We start from the raw sequence: 20,929 nt of genomic DNA, 5'->3' as shown, positions 1-20,929 counted from the left end.
GAAACAGTTAAAGGAGTGAAGGTGGAGTTGGGTTTCTGGTCCATAAAGAATTTAAAAACAACATTTTGGAATTCAAAAGTACATCACCAAGGGTGTCAAGACTAATACTCAAGATTTCTAAGAGGTACAAGCTAAAGATTATAATGACTTATGCACCAACATCAAGCCATGATGATGAAGAGGTTGAAGAAATGTACACCGAAATTGAGTCTTCTAGATGAGCAGAAAACCCACTAGACTATTATTATGGGAGACTTCAATGCTAAGGTTGGAAAAAGACAAAACAGTGCAGAAAGGGGAACTATAGGAAATTTTGGAATTGGTGAAAGAAATGAAAGAGGTGAAAGACTTGTGGAATTTGGAGAATCTCAAGGACTGTCAGTAATGAACACTTTTTTTCAAGAAAAGGATGAACAGAAAGTGGACATGGAAGAGTCCAAATGGATTAACTACTAATGAAATCGACTTCATCCTCACTAACAGAAGATATATTGTGAATGATGTTACCGTCCTGAATAATGTAAATGTTGGAAGTGATCACAGAATGGTAAGATGTACACTTGATATAGATGTAGGAAAGGAAAAAACTGACTTGAGTAAATAATACAAAGGTCTTTGAGATAACAGAAGAGGAGAAAAAGCAGTATGTACTGGAACTTAAGAACAAGTTTGAGCTTCTGCAGACTGCTGAGGACCAAGATATCGACGAGGAATATTACAACTTTTTGAAAGTGATAAAGCCCAAGAAACCTATAGGGAAAAAGAAATCCAAAGAAGAAAAAATTAGTCAAGAAACACTTGTCATGATGACCCGAAGACGACAAATGAAAAGCAAGAAAAACACTGACAGGGAGAAAATTGAGTATACTGAGTTATGCAAAGCCATCAGGAAGAGACTCAGAGAGGACATAAGAAGATTTAACACAAGAAAAGTAGAACAAGCATTAAGGGAAAACAAAGGATTTAAATTAACAGCCATGAGCAGTAATACAGAAAGACAAATGATACTGAAACTGAAGAATAGCGATTGTGTACTTATAAACAGCAGAGAAGGCATAATTCAAATAGCAGAAGACTACTATAGAGAATTATACAAGGAGTAGGGGAATGTTGCCAGCAGTGGGGAAGATGGATTGCAAAGTAGCAACACATACAACATACCCGATATTCTTCCTGATGAGGTAGAACATGCATTGAAGAAAATGAAGAATCAGAAAGCCCAGGGGGAAGATGAAGTTACTGTAGAGTTGTTAAAATTGGGAGGAAGAGACATAACACAAAAACTGGCAAGGCTCTTCACAAAGTGCATTAGAAAAGGTGTGACACCTTTTCAGCAGTGGAATAATGCAATCATAGTTTTGCTGCATAAGAAAGGAGATAAATCAGAAATTGGAAATTATAGACCAATTAGCTTGTTATCCCACATCTACAAGTTGTTCACAAGGGTTATTACTAACAGATTAGAAAGAATACTTGATGAGAATCAACCGAAAGAGCAAGCTGGCTTTAGGACAGGATTCTCAATTATGGATCACCTTCACGTAATATCACAGCTAATGGAGAAAGCAAATGAATATAAAACACCATTTTGCCTGGCATTTGTGGATTATGAAAAGGCATTTGACTCCATACAGCATAAGGCAATGTTTAGGGCACTGGAAAGACAAGGCATAGATACCCCATATATTATGATTTTGAAGAAAATATATGAGAGTGCTACCTCCTTTATTAGACTAGACAAAGACAGTAGGAAATTTAAAATTGAGAAAGGAGTTCGACAAGGAGACACAATATCTCCGAAGCTGTTTACTGCTGCCCTTGAGGAAGCTTTCAGAAGATTAGACTGGTCGCAGAAAGGAGTCAATGTGAACGGAGAGTACCTAAACCATTTACGATTTGCAGATGACATTGTGGTCATAAGCCACGATCCCAACGAATTAGAGGAAAATCTTAATCAGTTATGCACAGCTAGTAAGGATTTTGGACTAAAGATGAATATGGCTAAAACAAAAGTATTGATGAACAAGTATGCCACAGAAAGGGAAATAATGATTGAAGGGACAAGTTATTAGCTGTAACAATGATAAATGGCTGGAAGTCAAGAGAAGAATAAATTTTGGATGGATAGCATTCAGGAAATATAGTCACATACTGAAGAGCAATATCCCAGTTTGTCTGAAACGTAAAATAATGAACCAATGTATACTCCCCACCATGACTTATGGAAGTGAAACTTGGGCACTCACCAAAAGAATGGAAGAGAAGCTGAGAACTACACAGCGAAGAATGGAACGAATCATATTGGGGATCAGACTGTTAGATAAGAAGAGAAACACATGGATTAGGCAGCAAACTCAAGTAAAGGACATTCTTATCAAAACTAAAGAACTAAAATGGTCTTGGGCAGAACACATAGCTCGAAGACATGATGACAGATAGACTAAGAAAATAACAAAATTGTGTCCAAGAGGAACTAGAAGAAAACCTGGACAACAAAGGCAGAGATGGATAGATGAAATGCACAAGTCTGTGTGTAGTAAATGGATGGCCAGTGCTCAAAACAGAAAGAACTGGAAAGTTGTTGGAGAGGCCTTCATCCTGCAGTGGATTGAAAATGGCTGATGATGATGATGATGATATTTGTGAAATGAATTAGGAAGTGTTTGGGAGGTTTAGATCTTTTCGCAGATAAGCTTGCTCTATTAGTTTGACAATTCATGGTGTATTCAATAGTAAGAAAAAGTGGGTGAGACATGCTGTATGAAGTAATGAAATTTTTGGATATGGCGGAAATGGTAAGAATATACCCAGATCCTTGACATAACGAGGCCTTGACAATGCCCCCCCCCGCACGCGCACACACACACTACTCAGACTCCATCCAGTCACTATCTGGCAGAGTAGAAGTAGCAAGATTATACACTAGCTGATCCGGAAGCCTCCGAGAGAGTTATCAATAGGTTCGGTCCGATGTACTAACTAGTGGCCAGCCTGCGAACACCGTTTTAGAGCTGTACCCTCGAAATGTAAGGAATAATGGATCTCGCCACGATGTTCATCATAACCTCAAAAGTATAACCTCATCATAACGCAATCATAGTGCATGATGGAAGAGATGGGGAAGGGTTGACTGGAACTTAGCTCTAGAGACTAAACATGGGTTCCACCATTTTATCAACTGATATGAACCAGCAGGAATATGCCTACAGGAAACTTATTTAAATCCACAAGTGTGTCCTACTATTAAAAATTACACTATCTTCAGACGAGATAGGAGTACTGATTCACCGAATTGTCATTGTTAGAAACAACATTCCATCCAAACATATTGCTCTTCAGACCCCGTTTGAAGTAGTGGCAGTACATACTGTAATTGGTATTACTCTTACAATAGCATCTGTATGTGTTCCTCCTAATTTCTCAGTCTCATCAGATGATCTAGAAAGTATAATAGACCAGCTACCATCTCCATTCTACTTACTCATAGACTTTAGTGCTCATCAATGGAACAGACTTCCATCCCTTGTTGTGGCAGTTGATAGCCTAAATAAATTTAAGGTTCAGCTGGACAGGTATTTCGAACGAACGGAGGGATGAAATGGGAGTGGTTTTTTTTTTTTTTTTTTGGCTGATGCTGTATAAGCTTGCTTTCTTGCATCACATGCCTCTACTAATGCTAATCAACCGCTGTGGGAATCTCCTAAAATTGACAAGAGAGGTAAACTAATGTAATCACTTCTTGATGCTTGTCAGCTTACCCTCTTGAACACTGGTGAGCCTACCTGCATTAATTTTCTACAGGATCCACGAGTGCAGTCATTCCGTTCTCCCTCCGTGTAGCATTAGTTGAGGTATATGATGCAAGAAAGCAAGCTTATACAGTATCAGCAAAAAAAAAAAAAAAAAAAACCCCTTCCCATTTCACTTATCCAGTCATTCCAAATGTTTGTCTAGTTCAGCCTTAAATTTATTTAAGCTATCAGTATGGAGTGGTCTGTATATATACATATACACCAATATATAGCAATATGGAGTGGTCTTTTTCTTGATAACCCACTAAATAGTGATCATCTATCAATTCTTTGCAAGCTCCAAATATGGGTAAACTCTCCTACACTGTGTTACTCTACTTGGAAATTTTGTAGGGTACACTGGAATGAATATGCCTCTCATGTCCAGTTTGATGATGAAATAGTCAAATCCCAGCCCACAGATTATGTCACTGAACATATAATTAAACAGATATTACAAGCTGCTGCCTCTGCAATACCAAAATCTGTGCAGGGGAAAACTCAAACACAGTAATTACTGGTGGAATCGGGATTGTTCACACATTAAACAGGGGATATTCATATGTTGTTGAGGCGGATCCAAGGGTTCCCCCATTAGTCACCGTTGTACATCTTGTGTAGAAGCTTATGCCAAAATCAGCCATTTATATGTAGTTTGTTGGATGTGTAAGTGTAGTGATGTTGTCGGCTGGTACCTGGCTCTTAGTAGATGGGAGGTAGCAACACCTGGTCACCACGTCCTGCATCCCCATCCCCTCCAGCAGAAGAGAGGAGGATCAAACACAGGAACTCTCCAATTGTTAAAAGGTGGAAGAAATAAAGCAAGACTAAAGGAAATAGAAGTGGAGAAGTGGACTGACTTCTCATGCTATGGGAAATAATCCCATGGAGGATCCCATCCTAGAAGCTAGGATCAGCAAGATTTCTTGAGATATAATTATGTCTAATCTCTTGGAGAAACAAGTTTTTTTATTTTTTATTTATTTGTTTATTTTTTATTTATTTATATATTTTTATTTTATTTTTTTACCCCAATCACGCTATAAACAGGTTCCACGTCTTCAGAAGAACACCAAGAATTCACACTATATACAGGAACACATTCAATGTACGGCAGGTATATTTGGTTACAATGAGTATCCAATCATCATCAACTCCTGATAAAAGTATCCCAAATTAGCAAGTCTAAGCTCCTCTCTTCTTTTAAAAGCACGTGAGGCAAACATGCTGCTTGAGATTGGATAAACGCAGGTTTATTTCCTATTGTGAAGGTATCTGAAACAAGCTGCAGTTCACACCTGTAGTCTTGATAATATTGACAGTCGAAAATAATGTGGTCAATACTCTCTTCCTGTCCACAGAGACAAAGTGGGGTAGGAGACAATCCTAATTTGAATAATTTGCTGTTAATACTCCCTTGGCTGGTGAATAAAAATGTACCATGCAATCCAGGTGCAAATCACAAAGATTCTCTCTTCCTAAACTCCTTCACCGATGGTAAAAACTCTCTGCTCACATTGCCAAGTTCTGAAGCTGACCAATCTCTTTGCCATTTATCTACATAAATGGAACGAAGCCTTCTTTTCTCAAATGTTAAAGAAGCATCTAGGTCAAGTTGCACATCATCCAAAGTAACAGATATTGATTTCTTCATGTGATACATCATATACCTGGCCATTTCATAGTGTAGAATTAATTTTCCCAACAACATCTGCAAAGCCATAGTAGAAGTGATTCTACACGCTCGTGACATCATCAGGAGGACAGCACGCTGGGCCTGCAGAAGCTGTTTCATAATTGCAGACTTGTTGGCCCTATGTCCCCACGCTCCAGCCGCATAAGCAATGATAGGTAAAATACACAATTATAATATAACCTGAGTGAATGACCTCTCAGGTCCCATTCCTGCCTAGTTACCTGTCTCACTCTGGATAAGAAAGACACTTCTCTTTCACATACCTTGCATGTGGCAGAAAACTTAAGGCATCATCAAGTTGAATACCTAAATATTTTGTTATGGCAGTATATTTAATTGGCTGTCCACTATACTTTACAAGTGGCAGATGTTCTCTATCTAATTTTCCTTTTAAAAGCACCTGCAGTGTTTTAGTTGTTGAAACTTGCAGTTTGTGAATTGCAGACCAAGTTTTTGTAAGATGGAGTTGTTGTTGTTATTTGGTTTTTAGGAGCATTAGCAACTAAGGCCAGGTGCCTCCGTAGCCAGGTGGGAAGGAGCAACAGTGCGTAGCACAAGCTTCTTGATTAGACCGGGGTTCGAGCCCGTCACCACCAAATACAGAGGATACGGAAAGGTCATGGAATGACCACCGCATATCCCCGGAGCAATATGGCCTTAGTTGCTAATGCTCCTAAAAACCAAATAACAAACAAACAAACAACCAAGGCCATATTGCTAGGAGATATGTGGTGGTCATTCCCTGACCTTTCTGCATCCTCCGTATTTGGTGGTCACTCGCCCGAACCCCAGTCTAATCAAGAAGCGTGTGCTACGCACTGCTGCTCCTGCCCACCTGGCTACGCAGGTGCCAAGATGGAGTTAGCTATGTCTTACAGATTCTTCCTTGAATTGTCGCGGACAAGGATGGTAAGATTGTCGGCATAGGCAATCATCTTTGTTCCTTCAAATTTCTTGATGAGCCATGAATCAAACACAACATTCCAACACAAGGGGCCAAGAATTGTTCCCTATGGACAACCCCTTGTAACATATCTACAGACCTGTTTAGTACCACTCTTAACTATGAAAGAGCACTGGCAAAAATAGCTTGTAAGTAATTTGAAGATTGGTCTAGAGTGCTCTGGAACCTCTCCAGAGCACTCTGCCACCAAAGGGTGACAAAGGCCCCTTTGAAGTCCACAAAGAGGCCACGTAGATATTTTGTATCAGTTTCCTTTTGCAAAGAAGGAGTCTGGCGATTGCATCCTCAGTCCCCTTACCACGAGTAAAATCAAATTGATCTGGAGATAACAATGCTTTACTGGTGTGAATAAATAGCCGATTAGCAATCACGTTTTCCAGTGCCTTGCCCATAACTGGAAGCAAGGCAGTGGGCCTGTAGGAAGCCGGGTCATCCTCAGGTTTCTTTGGATGTTTAAGGAGTATCCTAAGATTTGCAATTTTCCTGGCTTTAGGAAAAATTCCACGTTGTAGACAAGAATTAAACAGCTTGAGAATAAAGGGAGAAACAACTTTCCAGGCTCTTTTGAGGACATCCACCTTAAGACCATCAAAACCTGGACATTTCCCAGAGCGCATTGAATTTATTGAATTATCTGCCTCTTCAAATGTGAAAGGAGGCTCTTCAGATTGTTTAGTAAAAGTCGAATTTTTAGATTTAATTTCCACCTGCTCCAGGAGCTCACACGTTCCATTGTCCTGGTGCATGATTACATCAAGAATTCTATTAATAGTAGATGTTCATGAAAGGCTTTCCTGTTTCTCTCCAGTTTAAACTGAAGCAAACACCTCTCCAGTTGGGATCTTGTTAATCAGTAACTTGTACTAGGGATCAGCATTTCCCTGGGAATTCACCATACTCTCCCATGAAGCCATTTTCTGTCTATATATCTCATGGTGATATTGTTGTCGAGCTTGCTTTTATCTATTTTGTAACACCAGTATTTCCAGGAATGAACGGGTTCTATCCCTTTTTGCTCTCTGAAATTCACATTGTGTTTGTCTAGTTAACGATTTTAAGTACGATAAAAGTGGTGACCACCAGGGCACATGATAAGATTTCCTCTTCCTAAAACTCATGGATTTGTCACACACCTGTAGTATATTGTCCTGAATGAAATTAACGTGGTTGTCAATAGAAAGTTTCCATGACGTTCAGCTGGTCCGATGAAAGAGACTCCTTGAGGAACTCTCAAAAATTTTCCATTTGGCCGATTGTGTATGATACCTAGGGTTATCATTTTAATCCAATCAGTTTTATCCTGTCAGCACCCAAACAGAAAGTACAGTAAAATCTCGTTAAAATACAAACTCGGTTTATACAAAGTACTCGTTTATGTGAAGCACATACCATTCCCCTGCAAAAGGATAGGCTTTTCTATGTAAATATATTTGTTTATTACAAAATTCTGTTAATATACATTACAAAGTTCTTTTTCACCCCATGAGAAATAAATATTGTCATTTTGTATGTTTAATACAAATCTTGGCAGAGCGATCTGATTATTGCCCCTGGCCACCTGGCTCCCTGCTTTCTGAAGAATGCACTGACTTGTTAGAAATTAGTTTTGTGTAAACAAAAGCAGTTCATGGTAGCTACAATATCAAGTGCACTCTGAAAAACATTTTTCTGAAGGATCAGTTGTTAAATTAACAAATGAATAAAAAGTTTTTCTTGTTTACATGCACTCCCTCGCTCTCCACGGGAATCAAGTTCAAAGAGTCTTTTGCTGTCGTAGACAGCAATCTATTTTTTGCGCCATTTTATCTGAGCTGACGTCTTTTTCGGAATTTGTGTCTTTAAATTAATTTAAAATTTGTTTATATTAAATCTTATCTAGCAGTGTTATGGCGACAAAACGTAGATGGACAGAATTAAGCCTGGAAATTAAACTAATAATTATACAAGAGGTCGATAGGATGGAAAGAAACAAAATGGACATTGCAAAGGAATACAACATCCCTTTACCTACTTTATCTACAATACTGAAAAAGACTTGAAGAAGTGTGTGACACTGGAGCAGTGATGAAAAACAGGAAATGAATTCGTGGTGCAAAACACGAGGAGCTTGAAACAAAACTTTTTGAGTGGTATCAACAAATGCATGCATCTAATTTGCCAATATTATGTTCGATTTTGCAAGAACAGGTAAATTATCTAGCTCAGCAACTTGGGATTAGTGACTTCAAATGCAGCAGTGGCTGGCTCCAAAGATTTAAAAACAGGAATAACTTGGTTTCGCGACATGTTTGCGTTGAGTCTGGATTAGTCGACAAAGAAAAGGCTGCAGACTGATTGTGTTCTGTACGGTCCATCCTTGAAAAATATGAGGAAAAGGATATTTTTAATCTTGACAAAGACAGGTTTATTTTATAATTTGCTGCCAAACAAAACATTTGCTCTTTGAGGAGAGTCTTGTCATGATGGAAAATTAAGTAAACATAGACTCACTGTTGTGTAGGCGCCTCCGTAGCCAGGTGGGAAGGAGCAGCAGTGCATAGCACGCGCTTCTTGATTAGACCGGGGTTCGAGCCCGTCACCACCAAATACGGAGGATGCGGAAAGGTCAGGGAATGACCACCGAAAACCCCCGGAGCAATATGGCCTTAGTTGCTAATGCTCCTAAAAAAAAAAAAAAAAAAAACCAGATGGCAGTACAAAACTATGCCCACTTGTGATTGGTAAGTTTTCCAAGCCAATATGTTTTAAAGCAGTTAACCAACTTCCCTATGATTATGAGGCCAATAGAAGTGCTTGGCTTGTGGTCAAAATTTTTCACCAAAAATCCTCCCTAGCAAACACCAACTTTCAGCAGTTACGTAAAGCACATTCCTTGGAAAATGCAGAGAAAGTACATATCTATAACGATGACTCCAAAAAACAGATTCAGCTGTAGATGCTGCAGTTGTTTCTTTCACCTTCACCTTCTCAGTAGCTGTCTCTTTTCCTATTGAATGCAGTATCTGTACCACAGAATTGTTTGCAATAAAACTAGCGCTAGATAACATAAACAACTACCACTGCATAAACAATTACCAACTCTCTTTGCTGATATTATTAGTATTATTACTGGAGAAGCCTATATGATGGGCAGAGTAGCTTTACTGATTTATTTCAGATTTAAGCTTATTATTATAGCCATGAAAGCTTATTTTTATAGTCTTGACTGATAATGTTTATTGTATTGGGCCAAGGAAAATATCATTTATCTTTGGGGCCATAAAAAAAGGTATCTGTAAAGTTAAATAAACATACGAATATAAAATTTTGTAAATTAGCTGCTTACATGGCATTCTTTATTTCACTTTATAAAGTACAGTAATCCACTATTTCAGTTGGTTCAATCATATTAAATATGAAAAAAATTATGTTTGGAATAATTTCATGTATAAATTAAATGTAAAAGTGGTCTTAATCATTGCTTTATTTTGTATTTTAAATAGTGCTACAGTAATGGTGGTCTTGACTTTTTTTTTTTTTTTTTTTTTGCTTTATGACAGAATACTGTTATTCAGATATTACCTACTTTTTGTAATTCCAGTTTAAGGTGTCTTTAGTAAAATACAAATTAATTTTATTAACAATCTCGATCTAATCTGTCTTGAAGTAATACTTTCATTTACCCTTGTTTATCAGTCTTCTCCTTTTGGCGATCATGAGTAGAATGTGAAATTTCTTTGAAAATGATGGTATTGGAATCTGTGAACAAATGAACCATTGGCTTTGCACAAATAGATGTTTTATATTTTACCAAGTACCTGTTTATATATTGTAACATTTTATAGGATAACTCGTATGATTATTATGATGAGTATAGGATTAGCAAGGGAAAATTTGCATGACAAGCAAGTTCTCAGCTGTTTATTGTTTGCTTAGAAATTTTGCAGACCAGTCTGAAGTAGTGAACTCTTTTTTTTTTCAGAAAATAGTTTTGTAGCAGGCCAGTTATTGGTGGTAAGTAGTTCATTTTAGTAAAGCTACTCTCATTGTGCTCAGTAGCCTAGCGTGCTCTTTGCAGAATAGTGAGATTCAACTGAATATATTTCACTGGGTTTCACTCCATTGAGCTGGTATAAAATTTATATTTGTTTGATAATGCTAAATAAATTTCTGAATAGATTATAAATAACATCATGTGTTCAGGTTTGAAAATGTGATAATGATATCCATTTTTGAGGTTAGGATTAGATCTGGGATACTTAATGGGGGGGGCAATATCAGTTTGGGGGGATCATGGGTATTACAATGGTTTGTGGCCCTCAAGTTCAACCCTACCTGAAGTCATCTTATTCTTTAATATTTAATTTCTCTCATTGGGTTTTCTTTTCCCCCTGAGACAACTGATTTTTAACATATAGGTATATTATATTAGGAGTGAGTGAGCAATTTTGATAAAAGGAAGATAGTGACCAGGATTTAATTCAACTACCTTTGCTCTTTGCTTTTCATAGACATTAAATGCCTAAATGCTTTCAGAGGTAATGTCTCTGAAATTCTTGCCGTTTGTGCCTTTCCTACAGCTGCAACCTTGGTGGAAGCATGGTAGGTGTGGTTTATTTATTTATTCTTTTGTTTCTTTGGTCAATATATGAGGGATGGATGGGATGAGGAAATGTTTCAGTCTATTGTTCCTACTTTATAAATGACAATTAGTATTGATTTATTGTTTCCTTGTGGAAGTTGTTTATTTTTCATCCACAGTGCTTTTGTTAGTGACATGGGCTATGAGAGTTAAATAAAAATAGTTTATATTCTGTTATTTAATTTTTTGTAGTTATTCAACCCATCATCAATCATATAAAGTGCTGGAAAGAAAGTGTCAACAGTATCTGGATGAATATCTAGCTTATGGTTTTATCGAAAGCCCATTCGACTCAAGACAGCCTATGTGTCTTATGTGTAATAGTTCTTTTTCAAATGAGGCTATGAAACAGTCAAGACTTTTAGATCACTTAAAAAGGAAACATCCTGATAAAATTGGTAAACATATCAAATATTTTAAAATTTTAAAACAGAATTTTGAGCAACATAACACTGTTACTTAGTTAAGAAGAACATACAAACAAATGACAATGGAATTATTGCATCTTATAAAATTGCAGAAATCATTACAGAATATCCCCAAGTGCTCATATCTGGTGAGTATGGGCTTGGCACACCCAGGGTCCTGAGCTGGATATCATCATTCTTTTCTTTCCTTTCTTGGTGATTCCCTTCTACTTCTCTCTCTCTCTCTCTCTCTCTCTCTCGGTAACTCAGGAATTTTTATTTATTATTTTTTTTTCCGGCTGGTGCACCAAAAGCTTCAGTCTCCTTGCACCATATAGCTAATGATGATGATGATAATAAAAATAAAAAAAAAACTGGTAGTACTCATACAGTTGCTGAGACTACTATACGGCATGCATTAGAGAATGTAATTTCAACAGTGATGCATCAAAATCCTTCCAGTATTTTAAAAACTTTATCGTTGAGCAACAATTCAATTTGAAAACGAATCAATCAAATGTCAGTTAACATTAAAGAGTAGCTAATTGACAAACTAAAAATGAGAAAATTTTCTATTCAGATTGATGAATCCATAGTTACTGACAATGGGGCCCTTCTAATAGTATACGCTCGTTATTTCGATGATGATTATAAATTGCAATAAGAGATGTTGTTTGTAAAATCTATAGAAACTGACCATACTTTGCTGCTGTAAAAACATGGTTTGATGAAAAACAAGTACCATTGGAAAATTTGGTATCCTGTTCCACTGATGGTGGAACAGGATACCAAACAATAAGCTTCACTTACAGGAAGTATATCCTGTAAGTGAACTTCTTGCAGTACACTGCATTGGGCATGGACATCATCTGGTTGCAAAAAATAGTAGTCCAGTTCTTTGTCACTCTCTCTCAGTATAGTTATTAAAACCATCAATAAAATAAAGTCACATAGCAAATATGATTGCCTTTTCAGAAAATTTTGTGTTGATAATGAAGAACAGTATGTGAGGCTTCTTTTACATACAGAAGTCAGATGGCTTTCTAAAGAAACTGTCTAACAAGATTTGTAAACTTTTGATATGATAATTAGTTTTTTAGAAAGTGAAGGAGACAGATTTAGCAAAGGAGATCATCAAACACAAAAACAACTTATACTATATAGCTTGGATTTTTCGAAAACTTAATGAAGAATCTCTTCAACTTCAAGGGAAATTAATTATGGTGATTGACTGCAAATGCGTATTAAAAGCCTTCACTGAAAAACTGGAAATAGTTGAAAGCAATTTAATGAGAAAACAATTTCATGGCATGCAAGAGTTAGCTGAAATCAATGAATCTCCCACTGAGAATGATCTTAAGAATTATTCAGATCATCTGTGTTCTTTAAAAGCGAAATGAAAAATAGATTTTCAGATTTATTTTCTTTTGAAGTGAAGCCATGGATGTTAGATCCAATTGGATGTGATTTTAGGTCTGCTAGTCAAGAAATTCAAGAACTCATTGAATTAAAATGTAACGAAGAATGCAAATATAAATTTGAAAAAGGTGGAATGGCTGGGTTGTGGGGATCAAAAACAACTAAACTTTTTTATCCAACAATATGGTCTGAAATGGCTGAAGTACTTCTTTGTTTTCCAACGTCTTATATGGTTGAAAATGGTTTTAGTTCAGTAAATAAAATATTAACAAAGGAAAGAAACAGAATTGATATATGTTCAAGAGGAGCCATTAGAATTAAACTTACTAACATCATACCAAACATTGAACTTTTAGCAAAGAAGCATCAGTCTCAGGGATCCCATTGAATAAAAGAAGTATAAAGTATTTTCTTGTTTAAAATTTCATGGGTGGCAATTAGGAAAAATAATTGTCTAAAAAAGCCCTTTAGGGGTGATAATTAAAAAAAAATGAGAAACACCGGATTAGATTAAGTCATTTTTATTTTATATGAAAGGGCAAATGTCATTATTTAGTAACAGTAGTTTTAGGTGTGATGGAGTAATAAAAGTTTATTTAAATATTTTGTATGCTATATTATGACTCTTCTCAGGCCAAAGTTCAACAAAATATTTTTTTACTTTACATTTCAGTATTGCATATCTGGAATATTGATTAGTGATGCAGTTGCAAATTGTACGGTTGGGTCTAGAATTGGCTATTTTTAATTTTTTTCCTTTTTCTTTTTTTTTTTTTAAATACCACCACTGTTTTTGGTACTGGTATGTCTATTAGGAATAAAATTAGCTTGCATAAGACAAAATATGAAGTTATAGTTTTGGCAAAATCTGTATTTGTCAGTGAAAAAGGTTATTAGCTGAGGTTTTTTTTTTTTTTAGCTGTAGCAGTTAAAAAAACTTCATAGCATATAAACAAGACTTAATATGTATTCAGAATATGAATAGATTAGATCATAGCATAATTAATAGCAAAAGCTGGATGCTTGCTTTAGGAAATAATTAGGTTACGTATAGCTAATTATTTTGCATGTATCTCTGCATCAAATGCATGGTAAAAAACATATATGTAAATCGTCCAAATAGTGAAATCCCAGTGAAATTGATTTAGATGATTGTATATTCATCTTGCTTTCAGATAAATCATACGCAGAAGATTTGGTAATGAGTGAAAATATGCAGAACATCACCCCTTATCAACTACAGGTATTTACGAAAAAAAAGTTCCTTAATTTTATTACAACTTTAAAGCAAAGAAATGTTAGTTTCTGATAAATTATTATTCAGTCTTTCTTTGCACTATTCTTTTTCGTTTTGCCTTTGATTGTTTTTTTCCTTAGATCATCTGCTCTTTGTCTTACAGAGAATTTTCATGACACTCAGTCTACTCTGCTTATTGTTCATTTTTAGCTGGTTCAGTATCCATGTCATTTTTACTATCATCTGATGATTCATCCCAATTGAGCATTGTTTGAGTTGTATTATATACAACTATACATTACATTATATTCTACTAGAATGGCATTAGATATTTGGCATTAGATTGAGCATTGTTTGAGTTGTATTATATACAACTATACATTACATTATATTCTACTAGAATGGCATTAGATATTTGGGAACGTTTATTATCATTATACAGAGATAGTCACAGTTTTTGACCTGAAGAGTTCTAGGTTTTGAGTCTCATCAGTGAATAGAGGAATTTTTTTTTTTTTTTTTTTTTAATGTGATGCATTAGTCTTGGATAGAGGCCATAAAGTACCCCTCCCTCCCTCTCCTTTCAGGAAATTTCAAGTTTCCACTCTGAAAAACAGACTATTGGCTATTTAAAACACGTGTATTTACAACCAGCACACTTGTACATCATGACTTAAGTTGCCTTCCATTGGTTAAAAATAACTAAACTATATCCAGTGTACAAAAGTAGTGTTGCTTATGTTGTTCTATTTGAACTGGCAGTAGTCCAGCATAATCTTCTTGTTACTTTTCAGTAGTGAATATATGCATATATCTTCATTTTATAAAGTGAAAGGGCACACTGCTTGAATTTAATAAACACTTATTAATTGTTGCTTAGAAAATGTCATCTGAAACTGTTTTCTTTAAGTTCAAATTTTTTCTTTTGATTTAATTGATTTGACATTAAATATTGAATAGATCTGTTTTGAATAGATTACTTTTCCAAATCAGAGAATTAATGGAAAATGTCTTTTATTAGTAATTAACTCTTAATTAGTAATTAACTGATATTAGACCAGCAGATAGAAAATTATGTAATGAGTCGTAACTCTATCAGGCTAGTAAGTAAGTGACAGCTTTCCACTAAGTATCAGTAAATATATTACTTAAAGACAGTTATACAGTATCTCTTATATAATTGACCTTTCAGAATTTAGAAAATAAACTGAAATACAGTTCCTGGTTTTTCAGTTAGTTTTCTGATGAGATAATGTGCCTTTCCATGTTCATTAGATATGATTTTATTTCCTTATTTTAGATCTTTCTGAGGGGGGGGGGGAGGAGAGAGAGACTTTTGCTTTATACATGTTTTAAAAGAACTTAACAATTGGTATACAGTTATGCATGTGTTCAGTGATCTCTCCCTCAAGTAAACGCATTCATGACTTTTCTCCAATGCAGATAAATCATATGTGGAAAGATCAAGGAAAATTGGCTACTTTAATAGTGAAGTAATTTTCTTTGATCTTAAATCTAGGTTGCATTTAATAAAGACATTAGTAAAGTAAAATAGTTCAACTGTCTATTGGTAATGAGGTGAAAATATGCAGAATAGTGGTTACTTATTATCGAACAAAATGTTGAATATGCTGGTAGAACTGTATTTACTGATAAAAACCAATACGGCTTCTTTCCATTTCCATACAGCCTCTTTAGAATTTACCCGATACCTTGTTCCCATATGATCAAAATTCATTATGCTGATAGATCAGGGACTTGCTGAGCCAGATGTTTCTTTTTGATTTCCTGACCTACATACACCTTTAATCATTGCATGATACCCTGTGTATGGTATTATTTTGTCCAGCCATGGGAGAGGCACCCCTACATTACTTAGCCATGTTGTAGGTTCATCCATGGCATTATTGCATATGTAAATATGCAGAATCTGTATAATCTATACATATTATACATACAGATTTATCAGGAATTTAATTGCATTTTATACTGTAATTATTTCCCCCATTTTTTTCATATCCCATTCATATTAAAATATCCTGAAGACCTGTGCATATGGCAAACATTACAAGAGGACCTCTATAAATATGTGCCAGGGTCCCAAGACTACCAGGGCTACATAAACCAAATCTGGTAGTGTCTCAGATTAAATGGCACAGAACAATAGCTACAGAAGAAATTGTAATCTGGAAGTTTAGCTCTGCTTCTGGCTTACCTTTTCTGTACCTCACTAATGTAAACCACTTCTTTGGAGATCTGTATACTTTTCTCTACATCACTGCTATGAGACAGATCATCAGTTCATGAAATCTGTTTGTTAAACGGTAAATTATTACTTCTTACTTGTAGGAACTGTTATCTAGAAAAACAGAACTGAATGCATCTTGACCTGCATAGAAATATTTCAAATAAATATAATGCTCAATAATAAATATTCATTCTGCAAAGCTTAAATTCACTCTGTAAATGCTAATGCATATGATTAAAGAGGCCTGTGCGCTCTGGATTCATTCTTATTATCGGATTACTGCGGACACAGAGCAAAATGAACAGAGACAGAATAAATTATGACAAGTTTAATAATAGGAAAAAAAATTTAATATATGTTTTTTTCCTATTATTAAGCTTGTCATAATTTATTGTCTCCATTTTGCCCTTTATCTGTAGTAATCCAATAGTAAGCTAATGCATAATTGAAACTATCAACTATGGAGCAATAAGCCACAATTTTGTCTCCATTATGGAATCAGACATCAGTGTGACCTTTACACACTCATCTATTATTATACTGGACTACAATTTTTCAATTCCTAAACATTTAGAAAGCACCAGTGAAAAGTTACTCTATGCCTACTGAATTTGCCTTGCCTCCTTTGCCAGTTATGAAGATTCAAAGAGTAGGAAATTTTTAAAATAATTTGAAAGGTAAAATATCTCAGCAGGCTTGCAGGATGTTTCTTCCAAACAGTTATTTTAAAGCCTTCTGAGACATTTTGATCTCTCCCACTAGTGACTAGGAAATACCCAACTGTATTTCTAGTAACGAGCTATCAAATGCCAATCCCAAAAAAACAAAATGTAAACGAGACATAAATTAAAACAAAATGCAAGTCAGACTTTATAAGAAGAAATATTTAAAGCAGAATTTCATCTTATGAGGCCCCCATCTTATCAGCAATCAAGGCCATGCGATGAACTTTGATGATTATGAGCCAAGGCTTGTCCACAAGACTGAGGCCACAGCCTCTCAGCTGTCTCATAACCTGTGCCATGTCAACTGTGACTGCGATATTCAAGACTCTTTAAAATCAAGCAGAGGAAACTAACTGCATCCATGTGGCAACTACATAACCACATATGAGAGTGATACTAGACATACATCTCAGAGTGAGATGTGATTGATATGGTATGAGCTTAGATTATATTTCTTGAATTTATTTAAGCTATCAGCTTCCACAATGACAAATGGAAGTTTTTTCCAAAAATCAACTACCCGCTAGCTAAAGGCAAATTTTCATACATCTGTCCTACAATTGTCTTTCCTCAATTTGAGTTTATACCCCCACAAGTTCATAATCTGAGCAAGAAGAAGAATCCCATCAGCATTGAGCCTGCTCAAACCATTCAAGGCCTTATACACCTCAGTCAGAGATCACCTTGCAGGTGCCTAGTCTCCAGCTGCTGCAATTTGCAGAACGTAAGCCTTTCTTGGTAAGAAAATCCCCTTCATTCACTCACCAATCTTGTTGCCCTTCTCTGTACTTGTACTAGCAACTCTATATCCTTCCTAAAATGAGGCCTCCAGACCTGTATGCAGTACAAGGTGAGGTCTGACCATTGCCTTATACAAAGGGATAATCATCTTCTTATCTCTACTAGCAAAATTCCTGTATATCATTGACGAGATCCCATGACCTGCTCTGGCAGCCTGTCTACACTGCTCAACAACTTTATATTTGACTGCACAATTATCACAAGGTCTTTTTCATTCTCTACCACTCTGATAGTACAACACAGTTGGTATGTTTCTCTGGGGTTACTTGCTACTCATATGCAGTACTTTGCATTTGTCAATGTTAAACTTCAGTTGCCACTTCTCAGTCTATCTTTCCAACTTTTCTAGATTCTGTTGCAGCAGCATATTGTAATTACTGTCATTAGCAACTTTTCCAACATTTGTATCATCTGCAAAGTTGGACATTAAGCCTGATATACCTTTGTCAATATCATTGATAAATATACAAAACAACAATGGACCCGACAATGAATCCTGGGAGACTCCACAAAGAGCAATGTCCATTGATTACCACTGTCTGTCTTCTCCCACTCAACTATCCTTTTATCCATAGTAGCAATTTGCCCTTAATGCCATACTGCTCCAATTTATACAATAGTCTTCCACTTGCAAATATATCAAAAGCTTTCCTGAAATACAAGTATATGATATCAAAATTATTTTTTGCATCCAGTTCCTTTGTGACCACATCATAGTACCTAATCAAATTGGCCAGACAAGACTTCCCCTTAACAAACCCATGCTGTGTCTGAACTATTACTGCAGTCTTCTCTAGGTGATCCTGTATCACCTCTTTAACCAGTGACTCCATTATTTTCCCCGTAACAGAAGTTAAACTAAAGGTCTGTAATTACTCGTGTCACCCTTTGATCCCCTTTGTGAATTGGAGATACTTTTGCACATCTCCAGTCCGTGGGGACCTCCCCTGAATCCAAGGATTCTCTCATAATTATGGCTAAGGGTTTGCTTGCTTCTTTTGCCACCTCCTTTAATATAACTGGATAGATCCCATCTACCCTAGGTGCCTTTCTTATGTTTAACTTCCACAATTTCTCCTCCTCTTTGCTCTCAGTTATTACAAAATCATTTAGCTCCCTGTTAGAGTTTAATAAGCTTCTCTCCTCCACTTCTGTACAGATTTCCTCAAGTGTGAAGGTAGATACAAAATACTCATTCATGTTGTCAGCTACCTGAGCGGTAACATCAACAGTCGAACCATCTATATCAAGTGGACCAATCTGATGTATCCCTTCTTTCTAGAGTTTACATAAGTAAAGAAGTCTTTGCTGTTTTTCTTTGCATCATTTGCCAAAGATTTCTCATAATCTGCCTTTACTTGCCTAACCTTCTTTGTGACTTGATTACAGACTAATTTATAACTACCATTGGCTTCTATGTCGCCTGATAATCTATATGCATTCCATGCATTCTTTGTGATTTGATTACAGACTAATTTATAACTACCATTGGCTTCTATGTCGCCTGATAATCTATATGCATTCCATGCATTTTTCTTCTCTGCCATGATTCTCATTAGTTCATCTGACATCCATTTAGGTCTAAATCTTGAACTTCATCTTAAAGTTTTTCTTGTCTAAAGAGTAGATTACTGTACCGTACTGTACTCTTGTTCTTACTGAAAAAATTTCAAAGAATCAGCTAAGTAGCTATTTGAAGAAAATTGTAATGAATGTTTATGGCTATTTAGTTGAAATTTGACATTTGACATGACATTTTTGAATTAATAGACATTTTACCAATGTCCCATAAGCTTCAGGGTACAGACAGAGGTAAGAACTTAAGTGCAAAGAATGGATTGTTAACACTACTAAAGAAGCTGCAAAAATGAATTCCCATTATCAGTCAGCTTACAAGATATGTGGAGTACTATATGACAATTTTTCTATGTACTGCCAATATAGTCATATATCAGCAGTACTTAGAAAAACCATTACTAAAAACCATCATATATCAGCAGTACTTAGAAAAACTCTTTTTGTAATGAATGTCCTACCATAAATCATTTGCTGACTACAGTGAGTCATTTATGTTATCACAACTACATGATATTTACTTTACACAGTATACAGTATTTGAGACATGCTACACAGTAGATTTCTAATCGAAACACAACACTAACAGACAGTGAATGAATGTTTTATACAATCAAAGATATATACACTGCTAGTCAGTTTGATGGAAAGTTCAACCTTATAGGAGACATGGAATTGTGAAATGATATTTTAACCAAGTTAAAATACTACAGTTTATGTAGAGATTTTTTAACTGACTTAATTGTGATGTTATAGCCAATTTATCATTGTTTCTGAGGTCACTTTAAGTCTGGCCATACTGAAATTCGTTATAAAATGGTCAAGCATTGGTATACTGCAAGCAGAAGTATACCAGTGCTTGACCATTTTATAATGGTGATTCACTGGTATTTGTGGTGGGGAGGGATCACTTTTCAGAAATAAAAAAGAACTTGGTGGTCCTGTTAGGTCCATGTCACTGTTTGTCATAACTGGTGGGAGGGTTTGCTACCAGAGCTGAGTTAACATTTCTTATTCAGCTTTCTAATGTTAATACAGTTTGACTGTACGAAGTGTGGCTATTAAATAATGAGACTGTTGCAATAAAATAAATAAATGAAATATTTTGTACCTTACAAGTTATTCCCTTCAAAATAATTGCCTTGGGCTTTCACACACACTGTTCCATACATTTCTTCCCAGCACAAACATTTCTGGAAGTCATCTTCTGTAAGCCCTTTAACACTTCAGGTCATTTTTTTTTTTTTTTTTTTTTTAATGTCTTCATTCTGCTGAAAATGGATTGCCTTATACATTTTCAGTTTAGGGAAGAGAATTCTGGTGAATGGATACAGTGCACTCACTGTTTGCTAGTTTCTGGCCAAACACACAGAGATCTGGTTTTTTTTGGCCAGAAACTGGCAAACAGTGAGCTCAATGGACACTGCTCATTGTGGACTAATGTT

The 20,929-nt window shown here is 35.8% G+C and overlaps 1 protein-coding gene across 5 annotated transcripts in view; it reads left to right on the top strand.

Annotated features, from left to right (window-relative positions):
- Positions 1-20,929, top strand: part of LOC150079459 (PAT complex subunit CCDC47) — a 264,969-nt gene that overhangs the window by 36,867 nt on the left and 207,173 nt on the right. The window contains exons 1-2 of one of the 5 annotated variants that reach the window (XM_090383782.1): positions 11,378-11,470; positions 14,074-14,141. The exons of 3 other annotated variants lie outside the window; for them this stretch is intronic. In XM_090383782.1, the coding sequence (XP_090239908.1) occupies positions 11,386-11,470; positions 14,074-14,141 (153 nt within the window). In that variant the 5' untranslated portion in view covers positions 11,378-11,385. Of the gene's footprint in view, positions 1-11,377; positions 11,471-14,073; positions 14,142-20,929 lie in introns of those variants that run through there. One more of the 5 variants, XM_090383783.1, reaches the window with a different exon arrangement.

This window comes from Mastigoproctus giganteus, chromosome 10 (genome assembly GCF_048544385.1).
Source record: "Mastigoproctus giganteus isolate SK-2022 chromosome 10, ASM4854438v1, whole genome shotgun sequence".
NCBI classification, from domain to species: domain Eukaryota; kingdom Metazoa; phylum Arthropoda; class Arachnida; order Uropygi; family Thelyphonidae; genus Mastigoproctus; species Mastigoproctus giganteus.
This window is presented reverse-complemented; position numbering and strand designations above follow the sequence as displayed.